This window comes from Colossoma macropomum, unplaced genomic scaffold (genome assembly GCF_904425465.1).
Source record: "Colossoma macropomum unplaced genomic scaffold, Colossoma_macropomum, whole genome shotgun sequence".
Lineage (NCBI taxonomy): Eukaryota > Metazoa > Chordata > Actinopteri > Characiformes > Serrasalmidae > Colossoma > Colossoma macropomum.
Window position 1 is genome coordinate 658,328 of NW_023494797.1, and position 24,131 is coordinate 682,458.

The 24,131-nt window shown below is 37.7% G+C and overlaps 1 protein-coding gene across 6 annotated transcripts; it reads right to left on the bottom strand.

The window, feature by feature from the left end:
- Positions 1-479: 479 nt before the first annotated feature.
- On the bottom strand, positions 480-23,636 carry lsp1b (lymphocyte specific protein 1 b). Of its 6 annotated transcripts, XM_036583950.1 has the most exons (15): positions 23,271-23,628; positions 19,518-19,646; positions 17,919-18,033; positions 17,586-17,810; positions 16,823-16,938; positions 15,583-15,664; positions 14,929-15,123; positions 12,810-12,851; positions 12,189-12,232; positions 11,300-11,384; positions 10,750-10,890; positions 10,197-10,295; positions 9,705-9,794; positions 8,024-8,129; positions 490-900 (listed from the first exon to the last, which is right to left on the bottom strand). In XM_036583950.1, the coding sequence occupies exons 1-15, from the start codon at positions 23,321-23,323 to the stop codon at positions 893-895; spliced, it is 1,530 nt and encodes a 509-aa protein (XP_036439843.1). In that variant the 5' UTR covers positions 23,324-23,628; the 3' UTR covers positions 490-892. The 6 variants fall into 6 exon arrangements, with proteins under 6 accessions (XP_036439842.1, XP_036439839.1, XP_036439841.1 ...); XM_036583946.1 differs by having other exon boundaries at positions 484-900; positions 11,300-11,378; positions 17,586-18,033; positions 23,271-23,634; XM_036583944.1 differs by having other exon boundaries at positions 488-900; positions 17,586-18,033; positions 23,271-23,631.
- Between the last annotated feature and the right edge of the window lie 495 nt (positions 23,637-24,131).

Below are 24,131 nucleotides of genomic sequence, written 5' to 3' on the forward strand. Positions count from 1 at the left end.
CTTGCCCACAAATGCTTTTGCTGTAAGATCCGAAATCTTAAATGTGAAGCCCAGTTGTGTTTGCGTGAATGCAATGCACAAATGTACACAATAGTCTGGATATTCTACATTTCTATGGCTTCTCTTTTCTGTCCTTGCAGAAGCATCACTACTTCATGTCTGGCCATATTTTAAGTTATCTAGCTTTTTTGTGCTAAACATGTACTAAATAAACCTGTCGTTTATATAAAATCACTTAATCAAGTTCAATGCATGGTTTTATTATTACTCAATTAGGTTTTTTTATGTTATTATTAATCTTTCTTTTTTGAGCTGAAATGGAAAGTGTGTCATGTGTCATGGCTGGCAGTGCCTAAAATGGAGAGGTAGGTTTCAGGTGTCAGTCTGATCCATTTCTTATTTCCTAACAGGTCTCAGAACAGTGAAGTGCAGGTATAGACCTGTTCATAATCACCCCTGTGTTAACTTAGAAAAGTATTCCATTCAGTCAAGGTGAAAAGTTTATATGTTTATTTTAACATGTACCTTTAATAAAGAGCCAGGAAATTGTCTGAGTAAAGCCAGTTTACTGCTTTGCATTGTTTAACCTTTGTGCATCTATTCCACTACAACATGATAGTTGGGCAACAGAAATGCAAGTACATCACAATATGAATGACTAGAGATTATTCTCATATGACTTAAAATATGCCTGTAAGAAATGACTTTAATCTTTAGGTTTAATAACAAGTTTTAATGCTATGTGTAATACTGTGGAGCTTTCAGAGAAAAGAATAAATCATAAACAAAAGAATTAAAGAAGAATGAATTAACAAATTGAAGAAATCATCCATTATCACTGCTTCAGAGAAATGTCTTCATGGTGCTTGCCTCTTGCGTTATCTTCATGGTGCTACTGGCCTGAAAAGGATAGATATTTGGAAATTATTATAAAGCGTTTAGTACAAAGTTCTAAGTCATACTTAGTTGAAGCATGATAAACACATGAAACACCAGCTCTTGATACAGTAAGTTCAACGTCACATAATTAATTAATTTGTTTATTTTTATACACCCTTTGAAAATGCCAGCTGCCCATGATGAATGGAATAGGAATGACAACATGTCCAATGTCCAACATTTCTTGGAAAATAACATACATTAACATTAAGATTTTTTTCCGCCTTCTCTTATTTCTCCTATCTCTTATTTCCATTTTGGAGATAGGATGTTTGTTATGAGAGCAGCAATAAATTTCTCATATGTTTATTTACAGTATATGTACAATACAATACAATCTTTTTCTGTTTCCCTTTATTTTTATTATAAACTGCAGAATGTTCTAATACTGCAGTTATGATCATTTTACAGATAATTAGTCTAGAACATGATCATGTCTTTCAGTTTGCCCAAGCAGGGTCTCTTGCTTGTTGCCTTGCAATGGGAAGTGTTTGAATCGATCTTTTTTGTACACACAAAATTTAATTTGATAATTTTTTTCCTCAGTGTATTTGCATCCTAAACATTATGAAGATAAGATGAGGCAAGGCCTTTAGGTTAGGGGGAAAACATAAGGCTAGCACAGGCCACATATTTAATTAAGCATGTTTGTGTTTTCGTAGGAGTTGAAATGCTAATGGCAGTAAGTTATGGTAGCGATTCTGGCTCGCTCTCCCAACAATACCCGCCCCCTATCCTCCCCAAGCCAGGAAAGGACAATGCCCGCTTGCAGAAGCTGATAAAGAAAAATTTCAAGAAGAAAGTGGGCTCCTCCTCTCAGACCCCCATCCCATTCCGGTCAAGCCTGTCACCTGTAAGTGAGGCCAGTCCAGACCAGGAGCACAGTGATGTCTCTACTCCCCCTACAATTCCAGAGACACCTGTCTATGGCAGTACCTTCAACATACCCAATTCTCAAGAGACAACATTTTACCAAAGGACCCTTGAGTCTCACAACTCTTCTGTCCGATCCCCCTACCATTACTCCAGCTCCCCAAATCTCTGCTCTTACTATAGTCCTCACTACAGCTCAACGCCCGCTCTTTCTTCGCAGACATACGTAGCTCCATCTTCTGACCACCAAATAGCCCCACTCTATACATGTTCCTCTTTTTTGTTTGACGATGCCAGTGACCTGGTCACAGACTCAGAACCCACTCCAACATCTGAGATAGACTTTGGGCAAAATTTCACATTCAGTATTTCAGGAACCTCTGTCACAAATCAAGTGAATGTGCAACAAATGCCGATGCCTTTTACATTTGCTCAGACATTTAGTCATTCTGCAGCCACTAATCTAGCTTCAGCGGAAACACAAACATCTTCCTTGGCTCTTGTTCAGCCAAGTGCTTCACATTTGGCCCCACCCCTTGCTTCTTCCTTGGTCCAGGCAGCAGTAAGCCAGCCTTCTGGGGATGCATCTAAAAATACAGGGCCTTCACTGTGGACTAACAGTCTTCTGACAGATAATCATGTCATGCAGACAATTTCCAAGCAATCTTGTACATCTCATGAAGCTGCTATGGACACTTCAAAAATGAAAAATTCATCTGATTTTCCACAAAAGAGGATTTATACTTCAAAAGCTACATTTTATGAAATATCAAAGCCACCTCTCCAAGACAGTATGGGATTAAGTCCAGTATATCAAGGGGTATCTTCATCTAGTACACAACAAGTCAAGACGGTATCTTCAGATGGTGCACTCCCTGGTGAACTAAAGACAACTATGTCTCATGTAACCATGACAAGACCACCTTTTTTTGAAGACTTCAATGCTAACACCCTTTCATTGACTTCACAGCCTACTTTTCCCCTCTCCATGGAAGTGTCCATGCCAAATACTAAGGGAACCAACCAAACAAGTCATCAAGAACTAATATCCAAATTACAAAGTCCAAATCAGATTTTTCAGACAACAGGAAATGATAATAGCCTCAAACCAATTGTTGAGAATAAAAAGATGTATTCTGCACCAAATGGATTGCTTAATTTGGACAGAAATGTGAAGCCTGCCATTTTTAAAGCATATTCTGAGAAAAACCTAACCAAAAAGTTCTCAAGATTTGAAATTTCATTGTCTAAGACCATTTCAACTGAGACTATTCCACAATCAAGAGCATGTGACATATTCAACTCTGCACCTAAACAGCAAAATCAAACAGCTGAAACAAAAACTTGTGTGATACATACAACTCCACCAAAGTCTAGTGCAGTGACACCAGCTAAAAGTGTTTCAAGGGCCATAAGTCGTGAACATAATTTTTCCACTACTCCTTATTCATACCAGACCCCAAACACTCCTGTCTATTGGTCACCCAGACCTCCAGCTCGGTTTCTTGGCAAAGAGGGGCCTAACACTGTACAAAATCTACCTAACATACCTAAAACAAAGTCAACATACTATGGATTGACACCAATGGAATATATTGCTTATGGTGGAATCAGAGACAGCACATTTAACTGTCCTCCGAAATCCCCTCCTGAAATATCTGAAGATTCTGAATATTCTCAAAGTAATTATTCAACGCCAAATTCACCTGCTGAAATATCACAGGAAACGTTTCTGCAAACAACTTCCAATGCTGAAGTGCTCACTGACAGATCTGACACTTTAGGAATTGTCCTTCCACAAACCTCATCAGGAACCTCAGTGACTACAGTTTTTTCAAAAGTTCCAATCAGACAGACAGAAACCTTACCTGACTTGCCCAATACTCAAGCCATCAAAATTCCTCCCTCTGATATAGTAAAGGTTGCTCTAAAGGAAGAAGAGGCTAAATCTGAAGTAACATCAAAATCCCGGACTGTTAATCATGAATCATCAGCATGTCATGGACATCAAGCTGCAACCAAAAGAACTCCAGTAAATTCTTCCAGTGCTGCACCTGTGCTAGAGACTCCAAGGCCATCTAACCTAGGAGATGCAAGCACTGGCATTACTTCAGCTTCGACATTTGGGAAAAAAATGCCAACTTATTCTTTTCCCATGGTGCAATCAAATATTCTGAACTCAAATACAGCAGGACTATCAACAAAGATTTTTTTATCAGTGCAAAATATTCCAATGCAAACAGCAGAGATAGAGAATGTACCCAAATCTACATATCCAACAAAAAAATGTGACCCCACATCAGTGCAAACAAGACCAGTGCAACCAGTTTCCTATAAAGCAAACTCTGCTGTTCCAAAGACAAAACATATTGACTCACAAATAATTTACTCTTCCAGTACAGCCAAAGTGACGGATAACCTCAACAGAATAATATCAATGGACAACCTGGTGTCAGTAACAGCTGCAAGAAATCCATTTAAAAAGTCAATCACCAATTTCAAAGAATCTGAAGAGCCATCTACAGACACCAGGCAATCCATTACAATACCTCCTGATTTAAAAACTTCCAGCATCCCAGGCACAACAACTAATCCAGAAGTTGTGTTAAACTCAGACTCAACTAAACCAGGAGATTTCTCCAAGTCAGATTCAGCTAAAGCTGTAGATTTAGACTTGACAAAATGTGTAGGTTGCTCCAAGTCAGACTCCACTATACCTGTAATGTTCCCTGCCATACACACCACATGCTCTTCAGAACTTTCAGAAGATCCTAAACTTTTAGCTCAAACCAGTGAAAGCTCATGGACACCATTTCAGGACACCAAAGTTGCTCAAATGCTAGATACAGGAATGAGGCCCATTATAAAGTTTTCAGCAGAGAAGGATGCCCAGTCCACCATTCTATCAGATATTCAACCACTTCCCACACTTGCCATGAACACCAGTACCTTAAAGACAGACATCACAGGTAACCATGTAACTGCTGTCCCCATAGCAACCACACACAGGGCTATAAATATGTTTGTAGACCAGCAGGTTCCAATCAAAGCTAAGGACGTTGTACCCACTACCTTGTGTAGCACTCCTATCACAGACTCCAAACTTTGCACAAATTTTGTGACAAACAATCAGCACTCCATTAAGGCTGATACTGGAATTAAAGCAGTGAAAAAAATGGAAGTTGATGCTAAGTCTCCATCCTCTATGAATTCAACCAAAGCTGTTAGTGTGGCCATCAATGACATCAAGCCCCCTACAGATGCAAACTGCTCTTTAAAGCCATTAACAGAATCTAAATCCTCAGAACATGTACATACTAAACTACTCCACAAGCCACAAAGCGCAGAAATTAGCCTTGCAAACATGTTGCTTAAAGCAGCAAAATCTCTCACGTCCTCCATGTCCACAGCTACTGAATCAAAAATTCCTCCTATCAAAACAAATTCTACCACAGAATCAAAAGTACTAACCAATTCTGCTGAATCCACATCCATGATAGATGCTGATCATAAAGTCCCTGATGGGACTCTTTTGCCTAAGCCTCAGGTACCTCATTCCAAAGGACCTTCCATCACTAAATCTTCTCACACTGGAGAATCTGGTATGAGCAAGAACAGTCTGCCTAGTACAACAAACAAGGCCAGACAAGAGATCAACTGTGAACATCCAGCAGGTACGGAAGCAAAGTGCACCGGGGTGGCAGAAAAAGAATGCAAAGAGACACAGAAACCCAAGGGCCTGAAGGCAAAACTCAGTGGCTGGACACGGTTGAAGAAACACATGCTAGTGCAGCCTGAAGAACCTAAGTTTCCTGAGCCAGAGAGAGACAATGAGAAAACTGCGCAGGCAGGTGGTGGGAAGACAAGAGGGCAAGACACTTCCATTGGAGTTGATGAGGGACCTGGTGGTCAGGATGTGTTAAAACAGAAGGAGGCCCCCAGGGCACTGAAAATGTGGGATGCTGTACTCTTTCAAATGTTCTCCACCAAAGAGAACATTATGAAGCAGATCAATGCTGACAAATCTGATGCAGAGAAAAGCAAGACATCAAAGGAAAACTCGTTGCAAGTCCCTTTATTCGCACATCGCCTGCCAGTCCTCCTCTATAGTCCGCGCTTTGATGCCAGGAAGCTAAAAGAAGCAGCTGCAAAACCTCTAACCAAAATTGCCACAGTATTCGAGAGGAGCCTGTTACATCGAAAAAGTGAAGGTGAAGAGCCCAAAGACTTCAATCGGACAGCTAAAGGATTTGGCATGTCCAAAACAAAGTCTACTGATGGTTGATTTTCCTGTATTAGTAATTTAACATTTAACGATTAAAAAAAAAATTAAAAGACCTGTTATATTTGATTTAAAAGTATTAAATCTTTTTAAAAAAGAAGAAAAGTGTCTTTCAAGTAGGCACAATGAAAATAAGTGGATTTGTGGGGCTGTCGCTGAGAAATATTGTACTAATGTAGTTCATGTGTAGTGATTTACTAGATGCTTAACTAGAAATATAATTATAGCACAAGACCTTGTGATTTCACATGATTACAGAGACAAGCTGGATTAAATTTTAAATGAATGCATTGACACTCATGGAGCAACCGTCTCAGGAAAGCTACAGTGAAAGGTCCTATGCTCTAGGGGTAACTGGTACATTCCTGCACTGCAAGGAATGAGAGAGAGAGTGACAGCTGCAGCTGACCAGGCTATGGCAGACAGTGGAGTGGGACATGTGAGATGGTGAGAGAATGACAGAGGGTAAGCAGGGGTCTGAGAATGTGACACTGAGAAAGTTGAAATGAAGGAAATTACTCAAGGGGCAATAGGATGTTCAGTGCATTAGGAAAGGTTGTAGCACATACTCTTAAAAATAGGTCATTAAATGGTTCTTAGTATGGATGTATATGTAAAATTTAATTGGTTGTTTAAGAACTGTCCATTGAAAGGCTTTTAGGGAAACAAAGTCGTTCTATTGCAGAGGTCACCAATCTTGTCTGCAAAGGGCCAGTGTGGTTTTAGATTTTCATTCGAACCAAACACATACAAACCTTCTACGACTAATTGTTTGAAGACTGAGATCAACTAATTAGTAAGTACAATAAATAAATTGAACCTTTTCCTTCATTGAAATGAAAACCTGAAGTTACACCAGCCCTTTGTGGATAAGATTGGTGAACCCTGTTCTCTGGCACTCCAAAGAACCTTTTTTTGTTCTGGAGCCCCCACCTTCACATTTCATGTTTTTCCTACTGTATTACACAAAATTCAGCTCAACAAACACTTCCTAACAAAATTAAACAGATAATGAAGTGACATGTGAAAGTAAACACAAAACTGTGCGGTCCAGGTGGGCCTCCTGACTGGGGCTGGAGAACAACTTTAGAAAGGTTTAGCATGTGACATTTCGTAGGTTTACACTGCTGTCATGGAGAATAAGGAGTGGACTAGAAATAAAATTCATTGTGATGTTACAGAAGCGCTGCTTCTATTCAGAGTGGGAATGTTTTTTTATTGTGGACATTTTGTTTGAAGTAATCTCTGGGTTTTTGTTGGTGTTTTCTTGATATGCTGTGTAGATATGATAAATAATTGGTGAGATCAAGATTTTACATTATGATACTACAAACTGTAATGTTTAACATTATTTAGTCTTAAATGCTAAATTCCTGTATTATTTTAAATACTTATAGCAAGGTAAATGTAAATGTAAATAATGGTTTCAGATTACAATTATATTAAAAAACAATTTTGTTTGATCATGTTCTGTTTGGTGTTCCATTTATGCTCCTGTTATTGCTCTCATCATGGACCTGTTTTCAGGCATATCACAAGTGATTGTGTATTTCTTTATTTTGTATCTGTAAGTATTGTGCATGTGTGTGTGTGCCTACATATGTGTGTGTGTTTTTATGTGTTTTGTATAGAGTGCACAATCCATACCAGCTCATTGGCAGCTCACCTCATGGATTTCCTGTCAGGTAATATTACCCTGAAACTAGTTGACTGATAAAATTTGAAATTAGCTCAGTCATTCGGAAAAAGTTAAACTCAATATTTAGGATGCAATTTAGAACTGATGGGCCTCTGTAGCAAAGCATTATTGTATATAATTACTAAATAATAATACAGAATGAGAAATAAACCATAAAAAAGAGTTACTGCACAAGCCAAGGACACATTTTGTTCAGCTGGTAAATTGTAGTAGAAAGGGCACTTCCTTACTTGATTTTACATTTGTGTGACTGACACTGTCTTTGTCATCAACACAGACCTTCTCATATTTTCCATGGCCGGTCCCAACAAACTTAAATTTTTTACCCATGCTTGCCTAAAAAAATGGGGGGAAACACAAATAGGCAGTAATTAAGTATATGTCACTGAATTAATTTATTAATGAAGAAATAATTAAATCTGTGATTTACATGTGCAATGTCATGTAATTTCTATAACCCTAACTTCAAACTCCATACAGCAAGCCTGTGCACTAGAGGTCTGTTTCACAGGACCCAACAAAACATCATGCAGTGCAGGGCTAATTTTCAGTATCATGCATGGGAGCTGGTGGTTAACCAACACTGTGCAGGTGGAAGTGGGACAACACATTCATGTAGAGAAATACTGCAAATTAAATAATATGATAATGGCCTAAATAATATGATAATCAGTTAATAGTTAGTATATTGGTATATATAAATAATATCTAAAAGTAAAATAACAAAAATGAATAAACTCATTCTAAACAGTATTAAAGTAACCAATCATGTGAACAACATGCAAATTGCATTCTTATAGGCTACGGAAATGACAGAGCCTTCAGACAGCCACAGATGTTGGAAACTGCTCCTAAGAAAGGCAAACGTACAACAATAAAAGCAAGTCTTACATGTGGCAGTCATTTTAATTTGTAATTAATGCAGACGAAAACCAGCTATTTGGGTTTGCGGTTGGGAATGAGACGTTGCACACAGGAGTGCAGTGCAGTGCAGATTTTCTGTGAAAATGGGATGAAATCTTCCGGGTATGGGTGTGAGTGGGTCTACAAACTCGGTCCCGCACAGACCTCTACTGTACACTGAGAAGCCTGTTAATCTACTTTTTCCTGCACTAATTGGCCTTTTTATCAGGTACACCTTCCCTTATAGGTGTGCTTTGTAGGTATTACTGACTGTAGCCCATCTGTCACCGTATAATTAACTAGCTGCCCTCTATCTAGTACCTCAAAGGAAAGTGATCACCACAATACCTCAGACCAGATATTATTTTGATGGAACGTTCATGGCACAGCAGTGACACCGGCATGGCAGCAGCATGCTAGTGTTTGTTGCACTGGTACAAGTATATCAGGCATAGCAGCGTTACTGGAGTATTTAAACACTGTGTATACTTGTTAGCCACTTTAATAGACCCATCTATCTTGTTGATCCACCTTGGACAATTAAAACGTTTTTCCATGCATGATCTTTTCTCATGCAGAATTTGTGTTAGTCATCCTCTAGCTCTTCCTCAGTTGTCAGTTTCTGACCACAGGACTATTGTTAGCTAGATGTCTTTGGTTGGCAGACTATTCTCAGCATAGGAGTAGCAGTGAGGTGTGGTCTACGAAAATCTTCAGCAACAGTGATGTACCTGATGGTCCACCACCCCAATAATATCTGGTCCTATTGGTCCTATAGGCCCTATAGGACAATGGTCCTATTGTGTTTTTTTTCTGTTGATGGCAGCTGACAAATTGTATAGCAACAGAGAAGCTACAGTCAGTAATAATGTAAAGTGCACCAATATGGTAGATGTACCTGATAAAATGACCGATGAGTGTAGATAAGATACAGGGTAGGTTTACCTAACAAGCAGCTGATTTAGCATATAATGCAGTTTAGTTTGTCTGACTATCGGTGTACTGTACCTTTCCACCTGGGTTCTCTGCTTTAGATGTATCCTTTGTCTCCCACAGGCTCTTTTTCTGATGTACCTCACCAGCCTTGACTTCATTAGACTGATAAAAGAAGAGGAGAAAAGAGGAAGAGAAGATGTGGCTAGAATTTCTAAAATACTGCATTTGATTTGTGTAACCAGAAATTAAAAGTTCAGTTATGGATTAATGATTGTATATATGTGGTGTTTTTGAAAAGGATTGAAAATGTTATGAACCCAGCAAGTAGATCACCAGGCTAGATTGTTGGAAAAGACATAGAGAGTGGTTACCTGGAAGTTGGATAGAGTAAGCAGAACAGCAGATATGGCCAGTGAAGAAATAAGAAAGCTGAGGATGAAAAGAATGAAGATCAAGCAGATGTAGAGGATAAAGAGAAGAACCTTAAATGACAGAATTTAAAGTGAGATTTTTTGATGGAGGCTAGGTAGGGTTTAATAACTGATATAATAAGATTTTACTGACTGTTGGTTTAGAAGGGGGAGTTTTGGAATTGACATCAGGATTACCCTTCACCCACTGAGTGATCAGATCAGCCACACCCACTTTCAAGCCCTCAGTATCCTAAAATAAAAATCATGTAAAAAATCATGAAATGATTTTCTTCATGTTGAATACAATTCATCCACTAAATTGTGCTTTAAATAGAAGCTGTTATTAACCTCTTGAAACATAGGCATATTATTCAGCTATTAATCTTGAGACCTATTACTCAGTAGCTGTTGTAAATTATTTGGTAACTATTATAGTTCTAATATGTAACTTATGAGAGTGAGGAATTGATTAGGCCTTAAGGGTTAATAACTGCCAAATAAAGTTATGAACACAGCATGAAATGAACAGATTTAAGAAAAAACCTAGAAAGATACCAGTGAATGAGGCCCAATCCTTGTGCTAAGCCCAGTTCAGTGAGTGCACATGTGAGAAAATGACTGCCTCCTGAGATTATCATATAATAAGTGATGAGGAACATGATTAGATGTCCAAACTGATGGACAAGCATTAAATTTTATTGTACCTTAGAGGATGCAGCCTTTCCTGAATTCTGGTTCCAGGCATCTCCCACTTCGAACAGGTTCTTCCGGGCAGAAACAGGCTCTGGGCTGCTTGGAAAATCAAACAGACCTGCTTTTGCATCTCTCACCTCTTGAGAACTCGCCTGCACACAAATACGAAAACATGCACTATGTGAGTTGGTTGATATATTCATACAGCCCCTGAAGAACTGAGTCCTTACATCTATAGTCCATACAGCACAATACTGCTGTCTAAAGAGCGAAGCAGGGTAAACTCATCACATTTCTGATATAGATGGCGAAAAAGATTACTGCCACTATCATACATTGCCACAGAGATTTATCACAGAACAGATTTTTTTTAATGGTATGAGAAACTGTTCTTGTTTGCTTTTTTTCCAAGTTTCTGATTGGATTTTGGTTGGATTCAAGACTACAAGACAGCTCCCCAGAACAACAGATAAAATGTCAATCCAAAACAGAAAGTTTAAAGTTCAATTAGATAACTCTGCTGTAGATAGATAGTTGTAGATATCTTTACAGTAGCAGTACCTCAATTGCATGGTTGTACTGTTCCAGTCGACTGTCAATCTTTGAGATGATCATAGAAGGAGGTGGAGTCCTCTGAAAGCTGTTACTTTTTCAAAAACAAATTTACATAGAGATATTAATACATTTTAAGATGTCATAAGATAAAAACTTTTAAACCTTTTTATTTATTTTTAACTATAATTTTTTAAAATAAAAAAATAGGATGGTGCCTTCATTGGTTAGTCCTGTAGGCCTACAAATGTAATTCTACCAGAAGGCAGAGAAAGAAAAGAGGTATTTTAAGAGATATTCAAAATCATTTAAAGTAAAATTTTTACTAAATGATTTTACTTAAACATTTTCCATAAATAAGCAGTTATTAGCATGACAATTTGAAAAAAGTGACTGTTTTAGGGAACAGATGTGTTTTTCACTGTCTTTTACTTGTCTTTTACTTTACATTTACTTCCTGGCAAAAATACATACATATTAAAAAAGTAAATAAATTCCTTGCCTTGCCAAAACTACAATTTTTATTTTACTGGCTTCTTTAAAGAACCATCAAACCTAGCACCCGAAATGTGCTTTATTAGACAAATTCCTGAGAAATTATGTAATCAGGAATTTTTGGCTAGTGTTTGTTTACTGCACATGTGGGTGAGTGCTAAACTAAAAAAGAGTCTATGGAAAGCATAGTTGCCACTTTTGAGTTTCATCTGCACACTCCATATTTTTCACGTAATGCACAACATATTGTTTTTTAGCTCTATATTTGGTGGCCACTAATTGGCATCACAGACATTTAAACAGTCCAGAAACAATTCTACACCTACTACTCTGTCAGCTAACACACACAAATCACACTAAGACTACAAGTTTGTGTATGTCTGTGTATTACAGGTCAACTCACCTTTTCTTAACAGATCGATTCAGAGATTCTGTTCTCTCAGAGATCTGTAGATTTTAAAAAATGTTGTGTTAGCATTTTATTTGTCTCTAGTTTGTCTCTCATTTGTCTCTATGTTACCAATGCATGTCAATAAAGCCCCAGCCTCAGCATGCAGATATACAAAGATGATACACACACTAGGGCCTGAACAATATATCAGCTGGAGAATAAAATCAACCAAAATTAAGGAAAACACCATTAATTTAAAATCAATATTGCTTTTTTATTGCAATGAACATGCACCCCTAACTACTGAAAAAAGCACAAATGTCTGATAAAATTAATATATTCATGTGGTCATACTACTTTTTATACAGTCTGATAAGTTGGCAGTCTCCAGCTGATAACCTTCATTACAGCTATACAGCCTGAACTGGTAAATTTGAACACAAAACACCATCATGATTAAAATAACAAGATCATGTAAAATGCGTCTAAACCTAACTTTTAGCATCATAACCTAGCAAAAAAACCTTTATGATGAAAAACAAAGAGCTAATTAACAAAAATTAAACAAGCTGGTAAAAAAATTTGGGAAAGCTCCATGGCCATGCCCTAACAGCTAACTAGTCAGTAACTCACCGAACACATATACTCCTCTGTCAGTCCCTGTGCTTCCTCAACCTGAAAGCAGCAAGCATATATGGCATACACACATATACACACAGGGGACAAAGGCCAACATTGATAAACATTCAACACTTCAGCAGAGACACAAGTTATCACACAGAGAACAGAAGCAGCACTGCACAGTATGAGTATGTTGGGTGTCCTTCTCTTTAAAGCCAGAATGATTGGTATAACTAAGCCTTTACATGCCAGAGAGCACACAAGCAGAAGTTTTATAAGCAAACACTAGATCAGAGGTTCCCAACCATTTCTTGCTCATGGCCCACACAATGAACACAAAAGTTTCTGCAGCCCACAAGATTAGAGCACAGCATAGAGTGCTAGTTATTCTCGGACAAGTGAAGCCTAAAGGCCTTTACACACTGAACATGGTTTATTTGTGCAGTATTTTGGGATGATAATAAATTAATTCAATCATATGTGTAACTAATAATATTTTGCAAACCAAACGCGATTTTTCAAATGGTATAAACGCGACATTATTTTATTTGCGCTCTGTTTGATATGTGTGAACTTTTGTCGCCATCAGGATTTATTTGCTTTCTGCACTAGAACATCAGCAATATTGAGACGGATTGTCTGTTATGACTTTAATCCATATTTCCTCTCTACTGCCCACTTTCTCTATTAACTTATGGGATTGAATGACTGAGATGTTCTTGAGTACACACCGAAGAAAGTGATACATTGAATTTACAGGATTAAAATATGCAGAATTTCCATAAGAAAAAAAAATACATCACCACAATTACTGCCAACCGTAAGTAAACTAAAACCCAAACTTGTGCTGTTGTAATATAGTTTATTCATGTGGAAATGAAATCCACATTTTAATCAAGAAAATTTGAAACATTATTTTATATAAGGACACTCTACATAAATAATAAGATGCGAAAAGGGGTTCTTTGGATAGCACAGAAGCAGCAGAAAATTGTGACTATTAGAGCTAAGCCTTCAGGTTGGCGGATAATTTTCAAACCTCCCACCTAAAAAAATCAAACTCTATAATACTAATTTCTGCTAGTGTCCCTATAGGATTTTTATTAGTGTGTTAGCATTAAGCTAACATCAGTACACATGGACATTTTTTTTCTAAAACCAGTGCACATGAACAGTGCAACATGAACAAGAGCTTATCTAATAAACCTCACTCGAGCTAATACAGTAATGGAACACCCCTTAGAAAGGCATCAGGGACTCATCCAAGGGGAAATGTTGAGGCCAAGTTGAAGAGGGCATGTTTAAAAAAGAGCATTATAACAGGTGGCCAATCGAACATATAAGGCCTCCAGTCCAGGAAAGCTAGCTTGGGTGTATCTACCTGGCTACAACGGGAAGAAATTCCTGATTGGACAGTTTTCAGTTGGACATTTTAAGATTTGTGCTCATTTGTTTTCAACAAAAACAGCAAATGAAATTAGAGTATCACTACAATTCTTGCAGAATAAAAACAATAATCACAATGATTCAATAACTAATATATATATAATACTCAACTTATATTAGGCCTTCAGTAGAATCATTAGGCCTTCTCCAGAAGGCCCTGAAGGGGTTCCCATTACATAGTAGAACCACTCATTTTAATGGTTCTTTGGGGAATCGAAAGTGGCTTTTTTATGGCATTGCATTAAAGAATCACTTCTTTTTTAAATATTTAGGAATGGCATTACTTGAATGTAACATAAAATGCCTTTCTAGATGTTTTTCTTTCATTTTTTTCTTTTTACTATAAGGAAGATTCACAAACAGTAAAATGTTATTGCAGTTGTTCTGCACACAAACTGCCTGGTGTAATGCCAAGTTGCATGCAGTACAATTACATTACCAGTTGTCGCAACCCAAGTATTGCTCAGTGTAACTTTGGCCTAAGGGCTAAATTGCAAAATGACTGATTACTAACTACAAAGTGATTACTAATTACTAACTTTTCACAAACTGTAAGATCCACAAATTCTAAGAATCCAATGGCTCAGTAATAATCCTATATAGACACAATAACTAGCTGTGATTCACAACCATGCCTTTAAATACATGATGCAAAAGTGTGTTGTGGTAAGAGTGCAGTGATTACCATGAGAGTAGGACTGAGAGGGCTAAAGGGTTCGTCTGTTTCAGTGCTGGACAAACTCAGTCTCTTCATCTTCTCCATCACACTCCTCCTCTTCTTCTCTTTCTCCTCCTCTCTCATCCGCTTCAGTCTTTCTTCGTCTGTTTCCTCCTCCACTTTCTCCTCCTCATTTTCCCCCTTAACACTCTGCCTCTCTTCCTTGGAGAACAGGTAAATGTAGGTGTATAATGATATATATTTTTGGGTTTGTTATGACTTTCGATTGTGACATCAAATTTACATTTTCAACAACAAAATAAGCCCCCAAAATCTCATCGCCTAGAATTTATAACTGCTATTTATTTAAGCATGGGTGCGTACACAGCACAAGCCCCTCCCTCCTATCCTTTCACGTTACTCTGAAAGCACACACCCAATTGTCTAATCTTTATCACTGACAAGTGGTTTCCATAAAAGATGGCAAAGGAGAGACCTGCAGAGAAAGCAGACGGGTGATTCAGTGAAACAGTTTTAATTTCAGTAAATACACATTTCTGTTTTTAACATTATTATTGTTATTTTTATTATTATTATTATTATTATTATTATTATGTTTTGAAAAACAATTAAAAGACTGATCTGTCTTTTCTAGATGATATGTGACCTGTGTGTGCATACCTCATGATATGTCAGGGTCCGGTCTTCTCCCTGTGGGCCTGCATTCATCTCTGAGCCTGCTTCAACCTTCTCCTCGCCCAAACTAGAGAGAGACAGAAAGAGAGAGAGAGAGAGAGAGAGAGAGACAGAGAGAGAGAGAAAGAGGGAGAAGAGGAGAAGGAGAGAGAGAGAAAGCGCAAGTGCGAGAGTGAGATTTGGAAGGAGGGGGAGGCAGAGGGGATGGATAAAATGAGACAGTAAGAGAGAGACAGAAACATAAATAGAGAGAGAGAGAGAGAAAGAGAAAGAGAGAGAGAGAGAGAGAGAGAGAGAGAGACAGAGCCAGAGACAGAGATAGAGGGTGAACAAACAAGAACTAAACTGCATCAGGAACTGAACCTGCCCACAGAGCACAGTCCAGTAACCAATGGACCAGTGGCCATAACAGTTACTTTCCACTAGCAAACAACACAGTCAGACCTTAACCAAATACAATTACAAGAAAATCCCAAGTTTAGAACAATTAAAGTTCACTGAACACACACAATATACAGAAACATCATCAGATACTGCTTTGAAAATGTGTGCAGTATCAAAATATACTGTACAATATACATATTCTTTTTTAATTAATCTGTTTTAATGTTGTACCTGATAAAGCTTTGTTAGTTGTACTGAGGATTGTGACAAAGGGAGAGAAAGAGAGAGATAGAGAAAGCAATATGCTAACATTTAGGGAGAACTGCATTACTTCTTGCTTTCCATAGAGCAGTTACAGCACTGTTACAGCATGAGTGTTTTCAAGCTTTTATCCCTAAATATGTTTGCTTCTTTACGCATTTTGTATTCTAAAGCCTATAAATAAATGAACCTTGAAAGATGTATTTTACCTGTCTGTACTGAGCACAGAGGATTCTGCAGCAGAGTCCATGATGTACTGTCACTATGCTTTGCTTAATGCTAAATTCACTGCACATAGGAAGGATGTGTGGACACAGGAAGTTGTGAAACACACCTGGCGTGGCTAGTCATTTCTCAACACAATAAGATGCCGCATGTAGTATTTTTCAAGTGTTTCAACTTAACCATGGTGCAGAATCGGTTCCCTCTGACCTAACAAATCAATGTAATTTGGATATGAACTGCAAAAACTGATCCTGGGTCAGTGTTCTCATTCTGAAAAGTCATGACCAAGATCCTTCAGGTCTAAAGAGTTCCTATATTTTTCTGCTAATTGGTGCTTCTGTATTCACATCATTACCATGGCGTTTTCCTTATTGTTTCTTCCACTCCTTTAGTGGTGTCACATCTCAAATCCTTTTGGAGGTGTAGTCTTGTCGTGTAGGAAATCTTCATCTCTTTCCTCTGTTCTCTTACCTGATATCAAGACAGAACACCCATCATCAAACCACCCAGCTATAAAGTAACCAATGTAAACTTAGCGGTATGTATTTGAATGCCTAAAACACGGAAATACATTTCCCAACCATGATCCCGGACCAAAGAAGCCCTTGCTAATGAGCTTATTAGTTGGATCATGTGTGTTTGAGCAGTAAAAACACTAAAATGTGAAGGACAGGTGATACTCCAGGGCCAGGGCCACAGTTGGGAAACTGGGCTCTAAAAATAGAGGTGCTAAAAGATTTTTTTGGAGCAATGTCACAGAAGAACCACTTCTGGTTGCCTGAAGAATCTTTTAGCTGAGTGGTTTCAATTAATTTTTAAAGAACAATTTACTGAAGAGTTCTTTAAGGATGTAAAGTTCTTTAAGGGTCTTCAATTATTGACCTGAATTGTCCTGCATTTTGTAATCACTGGTATTGGATTGAACTGTTTACATAACTGATTGGATACTTGGTGTCATTTCTACCGGTAATAAACACCATGACTAGAAACCGGATTAAAGATCCAGACTTGAAGGCCTCTGCTTTATGGTATCACTCCAAAGAACCTTTTTTGGCACCTTTGTTTTCAAGAGTGTAGTACAAAGTACTTTTTATCTGAATCATCAGATTCTTGCTTACGATTTTATTTGCGTCTTGTCTTTGCCACTCTCCACTTCTGACACACATATCTTTGTCTCCCTGCCTCACTGCCATCTTCTCCCATTCACCCTGATTCCCCTCTCTATGTCCAGCCATTCTGCATTCTTCCTTTTCTCTTGCTTCTTGCTCTTTCGTTCTCCATTCGCCAGTCATATTCAACTCTTGGTAACGCTGATCTCGCTGTTCAGAAAGAGGAGGTGGCGTCTGCCAGAGTGGGGCAGAGCCAATATGCTCCTTTAAGCCATTCAGGTGCTGGTGAGTGGAGCTACTAGGCTGAGATTGCACTAGGTGTGCTGAGCTGTTGAAATGTACCTCTTTTTCACATTTTTCTGTTTGTCTTTGTCTCTCCACTTGTTCCAAGCAAGAACTAAAGCCATCATCACCCTCCCAAGAGGACAACCAGCTTGGCTTCTGATCACTCTTGCATCTGAAGAACAAAAAAGAGCAGAAGTTTTCTGTACATTTTCCCAACACAAAAGTTTCACACACAGAATTTACATTAGAACTGATACTAGTGGTGGATAAAGTACATAATTCCTGCATTTAAAAAATAGAAATACCCTAGGTAGAACATTTCTCTAGTAAAAGCAGAAGTCTTTTATTCAGATATCTACTTGAGTTAAAAAGCAATTTAAAAACTATTATGCATAACTATAAAAGCATGAGCCTGAAATATCAGTCATTAATGCTGGGGTAGTGGTAGCCCAGTGGCCAAAGAACTTGGCCGGACACCAAGACGTCATGTTATTTTTGTTCTCCCTCCAGGGCGACTGTTCCTTCAGTTGGCATATATTGGCTGCTTTGAGAAAATGTATCAGCTAATTGCAATAATATAATAATATCAGTGGGAATGAAATAGAATATTCTCTAGGGAGCAGGTGTGGGCTTGCTTACACCCACATGGTCAGAGAAAGCAGGTGTCAGCCAAAGCTTTGGATTTGAGACTCTATGGAAACCAAACAAATAAAATGACACTCGTTTCCTGTTTCTCTCTCTAGGCTCATATCAAACATCCACAAAGCACCCACTCACTCAGCATTTGGCTTGCTTTGCTCATTGGGAGTCATTGGGAGGCTCACAGACTGACTTTGGCATAAGACACCGAAATGGTTTCTGTTAGCTTTTACTGTGCTGTTATATTTACAAAAGGACAGGCAAAACTGGAAGAGCGGAGATCGATATCAGGGTTACTCCAATAAATGTGGCACAGCAATATCAACGACTGAAAATATTGAAGAGGAGCCAATGGAATGCATTCCAGAAAGTTTGAGGCAAGAGCATGGACGTATCTGAGAACTAAAATAGATGGTCAGTGAACTGGCTGTGTGGGTATTGGATTATGTCAGGGGTGTTCAATCTTATCTGTAAAGGGCCAGTTTTGTTCCAGGCTTTCATTCCAACCTAGCCTGAGCCAAACCATTCCAAGCTGTTCCAACCATGTAATTGAATTTTATTTAAATCTCTCTGAGGTGAAGCAGACATGAATCTTTTTGTCACAAACTAATAAATAGGGATGTTCTTTAGTTGCCTTTTATTGTTATATTGATGAAATAAACCAATAATAAGGATAAACCAATAATAAGGCCTTAGCGAATTGAATGCTGTTCAGTACATCTTCACTCAAACAATACAGGCAGCATTATGCTTTTTTCATATAGTAAGAGAAAACACAATAGAACAAAAAAAGCTCCAATTCTAGGTGCTTATTCATTTCACTATGCCCAACACAGACATACATCACGCACAAATTAACTCTGGGGGCTATTAAAAGGCAGAAAAACAAAGTCTCTGATTGTATTGCTAACACTCTCCAGCTTAAAAGAATTGTTGGAGTGTTGGAATTAACACCTACACTGGTCTTTTGTGGATAAAATTGAACACCCCTGGACAACATGAACCTGAGACACTGACAAGCTGTCTTCGCATAGTCCAGGACTGCACGTGTCCTGAGGAGGTACTGTGGAGCTGCTTGCTCTTTCACGACGCCTCTGTTCTCTCTCTATCTCCTCTGCATCTTCCAGACTTCGTTGTACTGTGATCCTGCACACACATACACATAGAAGAACAGACACTTCATTTACAATAGCATAATATATCCTTGATGGTTATTGGTAATTTGCTAATATTGGTCTCTAAAATATCAAACTGTAAAATCATTCACTGCAAGCACATTAACAAGTCATTTGTAAACATCCTGTAAAATTTCTGATGGATAGCTCAGATTTATGCTTACATAATTTTTGTCAAAATGACAGTTTCCACATGACGAAACAATATTATGAGCACTGTGATTAGCTACCTTTTTAGACTCTAACTATAGTTCATTTTATTATTTTTTTATTATTACTTTCTCGACACTGTCACCCTGCAATGCTGGCTTGTCTGCAAGGCTTTTGTCAGAGCTGAATATGTAAAAGCCCAGGCCTGTGTGCAAAGCCTGGAAACGGCATTAAATCTTGGTGTATTGTGTTACCATTAAGATAACATGTCACCATGACTACTCTAGATGGGAGCACAGAGAACAGGAGATGGGGTCACAAGAGATGGCATGGGGTAAGAGCTAAGCAGGATATGAACTCTATGTGGGCAGGAAGTGCAGACATACTGACAGGAAATAGTTCCCTGACATCCTGTAGATGACTGGACATTACACAAACAAAAAGAAAATTCAGCTGGTACTGAGAAAGAACATCTCTAAAAAATATATTCAACTAAAAAAAAATCTTAACAAATTATTACACTACACTATACATACAACATGCCCCTGGAAGACAATTTCTCTGGCCTGTTTACAAGTGTAATATCTGGAGAGTTTAATTTTAATACTGTTGGATGTGTCTGTGACAGTAATGTCCCTTGTATTATATTATTACACCATCTGTACCTTAAAGTGTGTATATAAAATGAATATTCTCTAAGTGCATTAATATACAGTTGTGGTTGAAGCAAAACTTCATATCTCATACATGATACATTTTTAGGAGAAGAAGAAAATGTTTGTTAACCTGTGTTAATGTGATGTGATTTTATTCCAAGTTATTTTGAACAATTTCTATTGGTCTATTCATCTTGAAACATTCACAGAAATCAATGGATGGTGATTTAGAGAGCCATTTTTGTAAGTGAGATTTTTTGAGAATGAAACCCTTGCATGAAGGTTTAACACACCTCCATATAATGTAAACATTCTAGAAAGAACTCTTAAATTGGAACTATATATTATGTGAAGGTTCTTTGAGCCTTTAAAAGGTTCTTTTCCCTTTTGAACATGATTCTTCAGGGACCAAAAATGGTTCTTCTCTGGCATCACTCAAGGAACACACTTTTTTTTTAAGGGTGTGGCATAAGAAACAAAAACAAAAACAAAAAACAGTGGAGTTTTCTGTTTTTGATGCAGCAGCAACAGTAAGTTCCTGAGATGGTGGTTATGTATTATCTGGTAAATACATGTCAAAAATCTCTTTTTGGAGTGTTACGGGAGTATATAATGCTGATATATGGCAGCAGAGCTGGCAGGGTTTGTCAATAAAGTGCACTGGCTGAGTTTGGCCCCAGCTTTAAGCAAACTCTGTGAGATATTCTGCTGTGTCCAGTTATAATGTACAGGAGAGGTAAGAGCTCATTTTGTACTGGTTCTTTTGTTTATTGTCATCAAAGAAGGATAACACATTTTAAATGAAAATTTAAAGAAAGAAATCCAAATAAAATTTAATACTTAAACTGAACCTAAACATTCTGAGTCTTTTTAATGCATCTGATTGTTAACTAAAATAGTACAACACATTTGTACACACAACAGAGTAAAATAAAATCCTATAGTAAAGGCAAATTGCTTTACACTACTGCCTCTACAGCATGTAGACATTAGCTAGCAGCTGGTGCAAAGCATCTTTTCTCACGTGAGATTAACTGTTTTGTACACGACAAAGAAAACGCTAAATAAACTGTACTCCTAGGATAAGTTTCTCAGACAGATGATCCTAGTCTTTGACTAAACAGTGTTTCACCATTAGACTAATTCTGGGTCTTAGAAACCAGCCCCTATCGCTAATTCTAAGATAGGTACAATTCCACCTATCTTAAGCTTCACAAGATCCACTTAAATTTTCCGAAATCTGATTGATTCCTATCTTCATCCACAAGTAAAATGCATAAATAGCAGCACTAAATGCTACCCTAACGTTCAGCACTCCTCCAGCTTTGATTACTAGACAACAGTATTAGTTAAATAAAAAGAGCCATGGAGTCAGGGTGTCCAATAAAGTCATGATGAGGCAAGGTTTGTTGCATTCCTCTTGGTCCTAACAATCAGTCAGCATTTGGCTCCTCTCAACAAACTTCTGAAGTTGTTGTCATCATTCTGTGGTCAGTGTTATGCTCATATTAGGAACACCAGGTCTAAGTTGTTTTTCTCTCAGAGCAAAAATGAATGGCATTTTTGAAAAAGCAGCTATCATGCCCTGGGGTAAACAAAAATGTTCTAAAGCCAATTAGTTTTTCCCGTGTTCCCAGACGCTTCTCCCCCAAATACTACTGGATGGTTGTTCAGGAGCCATCTACTACTACATATAAGCTAACACTGCAGCACACTGAATCGATGCTATAAGACTAGCACCAAAATACCCCAAACAAATCAGCAAGCTAAGTGATGTTGTTTTTGCTTTTAAATTGCAGGTTTCGTTAGTGTTGAAATTTAGCAGCAGCCTTACATGTACATATGTGCAGATATTTAGCATTATTTGTATTCTGATAATTGAATCTGTAGCACTTATCCAGCTGGGCAGCTGGGGAAACAAGAGGCAATGTCAAATTATGACGAGGGAAATTCCAAGACCAGCAACACATGAAACTACTGAATTAGGGATGAACCAATATAGGAGTGATGCCAATATCCAATATTTTTAATGTACATATTGTATTGATGCTGATACTGATGTTGATAGACAAACATTTATAAAATGCAAGAATTAGCACTAATTCAACCTGGCTTAGCATTACAGAGATATGTAACATTTATTTGCAGTAAAATGAATAAAATTACAATACAATGTATTATACTACAATAATAGTATATTATTAAGAGTACAATATTAATAAGAGTACAATAATACAAACATTGGTTTGAAATATTGTTTAAATCTGAACATCTGTCCAATGACAATATTTTTTAAACAAATATCTGCTGATGCTGTTGCGAGTCTGATATCATCTTGCATCTCTACTATTGAACTAGCTAGTAACATTACAGATAATGTTATGACATCAATCAGCAATCTCATCCCAGATTTGCTTTTTAAGAATCAATTACTCAGTTTAATCTGCCCAAGATTACCTTTATCACCTCCACTGATTACTGAATACACAGAACAGAAACTGACACACACACACTTTAGACTCATGCATCAAATTCCAGTCATATTACATAGAGCTAGTCAGTGAAACTGGAATGAATCTAAAATAAAGATTACAGCATATGGATGTGGAATGATTTACAAAATTGTTTACTTAGATTTCAAGTTGAAGCATCAAATAGTACCACAATAATCAAAAGTGTTGAATATGCTAAAGAGTACCATTACTAGCATCAGCATGCTGGAGCAACACCTCACACAAATTATTCCTTTAAAACTGAATACATTACCAAACACACCTACATATACTCACCTTTGGAGGTCCTGCAGGCCCTGCCTGCTAGAGTGTCGTCTTAATACGGACATGTTTCTCAGTCAGTCCATCCGTCTGCCTGTTCTACAGCTGCTGAACACACCAACAACAGCAGCCTTTGTGTTTAAAGAGACCCTGAGGGGTGGAAGCGATATATGTGTGTGTGTGTGTGTGTGTGTGTGTGTGTCCAGTATAAGAGCTTCTTCTGATTCTCTGTTCCTCTGCTTTCTCTACGAATTCAGAATATTTGTTTCCCTCTTTCCACTCAATATACACTGAACACTATAATTCTCTCTCTGTCCGTCTATCTCTCTTTTAGTTTATCTCGCACTCACTCAGTGTTTATAACTCTTCCCCTCTCCAGTGCTCTCCTCCTATCAGTAGGTTCCAAAGTTACATGACTTTTCTTATAGAAAAGTTTTTTTTTTGGAAAAGGGAAATGGGAAAATTACACACACACACACACACACACACACACACACACAAAAGTAATACAGTGAATTTACTTAAGTGGGAATTCCATCCATTTTCAAAACGTTCAATTCAATTGTTTACATCTATTCAGAGTCATTCCGAGCGATTTGCTGTGAAATGGTTCACACATCCTGGTTTCTTTACAGTGGTGGTGACAGGAACAAGGAATCACAGTGTCTATAACACAAATATCACCATTTTATTTCTTATTCAAAATTACCATTGAACCTACACACACACAGATTTTGATATATAAGCTAATAATGGTAAATCAGTGATAAATTGGAAAAAAAAAATTCTTTAAAATGTAAGTTACAGCTAAAGTTACTGATGTAAAAAAGTTGAAACAAAAATAAAGTGCAATGAACTAAAGACGAAGAATATTGT

Excerpts from the sequence above, each read along its gene's own strand:
- lsp1b (XM_036583944.1), bottom strand. The coding sequence starts at position 23,323 with ATGTCCGTATTAAGACGACACTCTAGCAGGCAGGGCCTGCAGGACCTC. Across the intron at positions 10,296-10,749 it reads GAAAGGCTGCATCCTCTAAG|GATACTGAGGGCTTGAAAGT; the intron begins GTACAATAAAAT and ends TTTTTATTTTAG. Across the intron at positions 8,130-9,704 it reads CAGAGAACCCAGGTGGAAAG|GCAAGCATGGGTAAAAAATT; the intron begins GTACAGTACACC and ends CCATTTTTTTAG.